Source organism: Prosopis cineraria, unplaced genomic scaffold, assembly GCF_029017545.1.
Source record: "Prosopis cineraria cultivar Desert tree isolate PC_DT_omini unplaced genomic scaffold, ASM2901754v1 PC17, whole genome shotgun sequence".
NCBI lineage: Eukaryota > Viridiplantae > Streptophyta > Magnoliopsida > Fabales > Fabaceae > Prosopis > Prosopis cineraria.
Window position 1 is genome coordinate 67,501 of NW_026555348.1, and position 5,000 is coordinate 72,500.

At 47.8% G+C, this 5,000-nt stretch overlaps 1 protein-coding gene and 1 non-coding gene across 2 annotated transcripts in view; both read left to right on the forward strand.

Annotated features, from left to right (window-relative positions):
- Positions 1 to 1,703: 1,703 nt before the first annotated feature.
- LOC129294881 (NADH-ubiquinone oxidoreductase chain 2) overlaps positions 1,704 to 5,000 on the forward strand; it is a 3,865-nt gene continuing 568 nt past the window's right edge. The window contains exon 1 of the mRNA XM_054933364.1: positions 1,704 to 5,000. This exon is cut by the window's right edge and continues 568 nt beyond it. Coding sequence (XP_054789339.1) covers positions 4,924 to 5,000 — 77 coding nt within the window. The 5' untranslated portion in view covers positions 1,704 to 4,923.
- TRNAY-GUA (transfer RNA tyrosine (anticodon GUA)) lies at positions 1,809 to 1,891 on the forward strand. The gene has a single exon. It is a non-coding gene; the product is annotated as a tRNA-Tyr (tRNA).

A 5,000-nucleotide genomic window follows, 5' to 3' on the forward strand; every position in this document is an offset into this window, starting at 1 on the left:
CAGAGAAAATGGGTAAAAAATTGGAACTTTTGAATATTTCAATAATAAGATCAGAAAAGAAAGATTATGGGGATGGAGGAGGGGAAGCTTCCCATCACTTAGTTCTGAAACAACCTTTTCAAAGGAATGCTGAGAGGGGTCAGCCCTTGTTTTCGCGAAGGTGACAAAATAAAATAAAAAGCAGAATTTCAGGCGGGGCTCTATAACTTATAGATGAGAGCTAATGCCGTGCCCCTTTCTTTCTTTCAGTAGCTGGATTTTCTCTCCATCAATGGCACCAGATATGGCAAGAAGGGGAAAGGAAAAAGAATCTTAATAATATTTTAATATTTCTTTTTGGAAGAAGCATGCATAACCTGAGATCGCTTCGTGAGATCTTTCTTTAGTGGTTTTTTGAAATAGTGCTAATGTTCCGATTGGAGGGAACTACCGGGATTTGACAGATATTGGAGATGCATCAACCGTTCCTACGTCTCTTTCAGGGAGACCTATTCTCTATATCTTTATTCATATCTTATGTCTGCTGGAAAGACCACCTCTTTAGTTCGGTGGGAAGGGTGCTGGCATGATAAGGGTAAGGGGAGGACTACCGTTGAACGCTCCCGATACGATATCTGAATGTTCTCATTACCTTACAGGTTGTTACGAAAGGCATCCAATGCATTTAGTACAGCTGACTTCACACCAACCCAATCGGAAACCAAACCCTCCACCTCCCCTTACCCTCTAAGCTCCTTCCCTGAGTAACTCCTTAGCCCAGTAACAGGTATCTCTCGTGAAACCTTCCCTTGGCTTAGTCTCGCTATCTCCGTCTTCCTTCCCAGCCTTTCGGAACAATAAGTACTGGAATTAGAACTTCACAAATCAATTTCTGTTTTTCAGCCTCCTGAAATAGACCCCTATCTCTGGTAGTGGGGCGGGTTACGCTTGAAACCCATGGTTTGATAGAAATCTTACTTTCCGGTAGACTGAACACTTTCTCTTTATAGACCACCGAGCAGACCCTGTTCCCTTTTTATAAGGGCGGACAATCTCCGTTTGAAGTTTCTAATTTCTTTCTGATTCTCCAGTGTGGAAGGTGCTGAGCCTCCTAAGTTCAGGTCAAATACAAGACTGGATTTGGTTCCCGCTCGTTCGTACTCATGGAGATGGCTTTCCTTTTTAACTGGCACCGAAGCCAAGGGAATGCATTTCAAGAAGAGACAACCAGTACGCCTACTTAGCAATTCCTCGTAAATAAAGATGCCGAAAGTCAGACAATAGATAAAGAGTCTCAGATCATAAGTTGTTCTTTGAAATAGAAAATAGGGACCTTTTTCACCGAGTTCCGGGGGTGGCTTGGATGGTTTGTTTGCCGGGATGACACTCGCTTGGTTTCCCCAAAGCCCCTTGGGGAAGAGAACCCGTCTTAGGCAGCTCCTGCCAATGTAAGATGCCTAAGTAAGGTTGGGGAAAATGAAGAACTCTTGCCAACCCTTTTGACTTTTTTATAAAAAATGTCTGCTAGCACTTTTTGACCGCTTTAGCCTCTTTTCTTCTCTTTCGCTAAGTCCAGGACTCTCTCCTCATCGAGAAGGATGGGTTCCCTCCGGGGCCTTCGGGGGAGTTACACCTCTCTCATACCATACCTCATTTAACTTTCTAAACCACTTTAGAGACAAAGACAGGAAGGAAATAGCGTATGATGACCGGTGAACCTTCACCTTTCAACGAGCTAAACGCTCCCCCGATGTTCTCGTTCTAAACGAGCCTGTTGGAGTTGCTTTTTTTCCCTCCTTCTTAGAACCGGGGGGCCTCGGCCCGGGAAGGGGAGAGTGGCCGAGTGGTCAAAAGCGACAGACTGTAAATCTGTTGAAGTTTTTCTACGTAGGTTCGAATCCTGCCTCTCCCACTTGTTTGTTGTAGACTTCAGAGAAGAGAAAGGAGGCATTCGTCAGCGTAGGAAGGCCCTTTACCTTTAAAGGCGAAGCTCTTTCTTTTTTTTTGTTTTGGCCGTGCCGTGAAGTGAAATTGTATCGTATGTTAGTTAGAGAGGTTGGCGAACTACTATGATCTATAGATTCCCCATCTATATCCAATCCCAACGAGAATAGAAGCGAGTCGCTTCCGGCTTGGCTTGTAGTCGTCGTAGTCTTTTAGCTTATGTAGTGGTCGGCCTTCCTACACGCACGCGCCCGCCAGAATGCCATGCCTCCTTGGTTCTGGACGAAGCCAAGCCGATACATACGATAGGCGAAGGAAAGACCCCCCATTTCATAGCGCCTGGGGAACGCAAGTTTGATCGAGGATTGGAGAGGAGAGGTGGAAGAAAAGGCTCGGGATGGATTTAGGAGTCTTTGTGCGAGCCGTATGCGGTGAGAGTCGCACGTACGGTAACGAGGGGGGTTCGCGTCTATACGTGTAGTGTGGTGGTTGGGCCTACCCACCCTATTTGTTCCATGATCTATGGGTCTACTGGAGCTACCCACTTCGATCAATTAGCCAAGATTTTGACCGGATACGAAATCACTGGTGCTCGATCTAGTGGTATTTTTATGGGGATTCTATCTATCGCTGTAGGATCCCTATTCAAGATCACTGCAGTTCCTTTTCGGGCGGCTGTAGGACGGACGGCCCCCTATAGGTGGTAGGGTAGGGTGGGTGGTACCGCTCAGATTGCGGCCAATCTTCCTAACCGCGCGCGGGCCGGGCTTAGAGCGCGTGAAACTCATCACTATCTCGTAAGGGCGTTGAGACCATAGCATGTTAAACGAAAGCGCCGCTTTCTCTGTAGTGTTGTCACACAGCTGCCCGCCTAGAAGAGCCACTCGCTCTGTAGTGTTGTCACACAAGATAAGCACGCCGCCCGCCAGCTGGCCGGGCGAATCGAAGTTCTCTTCCGGTCAACTGTCCACCCAGTCAAGTGCAAAAAAAAAAACACAGTAGAATCACGCAACGCACGCTGCTGGTGTGCTTCCTGCCCGCGAGGAAAGAAAGAAGAGCGACAAGGTTTAGTTCAGATTTGACTGTTTGCAGCATGGGAGCAGATTACCCAAAAAATCCCTGGGAACAATGAAAAAAAAAAAGATATCTCGGTAACGAAAACTATAGGGGGCTGTATTGGCGAGATCCAACGGTGAACAGCTGCCCAAAAGAAAAACCGCCTGGAAGTCCGAGGACCTTTAGTACCGTACCCTACCCCCGAACCAGCAGCCTTCGCGCCAAGCAAGACCGCCCTTGTCCTTTTCCTTTCTCCATTCCGCCTCCTTCTTTGCTTTGTTCCAATAGAGTCTAAGGCAAAGCAAAAGTGGGTTCGTATGCCTACTTTACCTACTTGACGAAAGGGAACGCACTTTGTTTCGTTTCCGGGTTTATGGCAGTCAGCGTCACGACATAATCAAAAAAAAGGAAGGAGTGACGCTTTGGTTACCGGCAAACGCTTCCAAAGGCGACCCTCTCGAGTTTCCGGCTGTTTCCTAGATTGAAGTAGCCTTTCTTTCGTCGCCCTACTGAAGTACCAAAGGTGCGCTCCGCCCGGTGACTAAGAAAGAAATTGGTTTGCGCTTTTTTTGAAGTGATGAGGTCGCAAAGAGGGAAGTAGGGCTCCTATTGAAACGCTTTCCCTCTCTCCGCGACCAGCTTTCAATACTAGTTGTTACGTTACGCTGCCATTTTTCCAATATCATTGAATAGCATGGCCTGGGGCTAAGGTAACTCAAGTGGGAGAGCCGTGTTATGGGTGACCTTATTGCACGGTTCAGAGAGCACTTGTGTATGTGATGCAAGTGAACGTGTACGAAAAAGCTGTATCTAGGGTGAGTTCTTCGGTTTCCTTTAGAATGAAAGTCGCTATGAAGCCCCTACTACTTATACTTACTTTGTTTGATTAAAAGAACAGCCCCCCTTCTTTCCGACCCGGATTGGAAGAATTGTCCACATACTGAGGTTTTTGGGTCTTCATGAGTAGTTCTTGTCGACGATCCCTTGAAGTTTTCTCTTTTGAGCCGGCTTTCGCCCCTGGGGTTGGGACTCTTTGGACAGGACTAGTTGCTTCGATTCCACTCATGTCAGCACTTCGCTCCTCTCCCAGCAATCAAACGTATGCGCGAGCGCGAAAGCTAACGTTTAGTAAAGGCGTTAGTACGAACAAGCCCGCTACGAATAAAGGCGCCCTAGCGCGAAAGCCCCCACTTAGTTTAAGGCGTTAGTACGCGCAGCCGTTTTCTTGCTGCTTTAGTTTTCTTGCTGCTTTAGTTTTCTTGCCTAGCTTTCTTGCCTAGTTTTCTTGCCCCGTTTTCTTGCTTGCTAGGGAGAGGATTGAAGACGCTCTCCCGAGGGGAAGGAAAACGCTTTCGGAGATCGAGATTTTATTTGTTTTTCATCGAAAACGAAGAAGGCCGAGGATGGCCTACGGTGCGTGTTATCTGAAGGGAACACGCTTTTTCGACCGCGGTGGTATGATTGCCGGGCCCTCTCCTCGTTCCGCCCGCTGGCCTATTGGGATAGCTGCCTTCGGGCTTTGCCTGCCCTTTATATCTCGGCCCGGGAAAGCGCTGGCAACAAAAGAAAGGAAGGGGTCCATGTAGCTGCTGCGTCCGCCCCCTTCTTAGTCAATGGGGCAGCAGGTTCGGCATCTACTAAAAAAGAGAGAATCCACTTGAGATAACCACGCCTCTGCTAGGCAGCGTGTGGAATGGCCAAGAGCGGACCTTTTTGGATATATAATCCAAGTCGAGAGTGGAGTTACGGGAACAGCCGTCTGATGGAAAACTACTTTCACGTTCGGTTCAGAGAGCACTTTTTTCGTTGAGAATTCTTCGTTCCCTTTCGTGTGAATTCCCCAGCGGCGAATTCAAAACTTGTGGGGCCCTATCTATTCCATCTCTCGAGCCCCGAAGAAAACCCCCCTCCCCTTCGGACTCCATATCTCTTTTGACTCTATATATGTGGGCACCTGATATCTATGAGGGTTCACCCACCCCGGTTACAGCATTCCTTTCTATTGCGCCTAAAATTTCGAT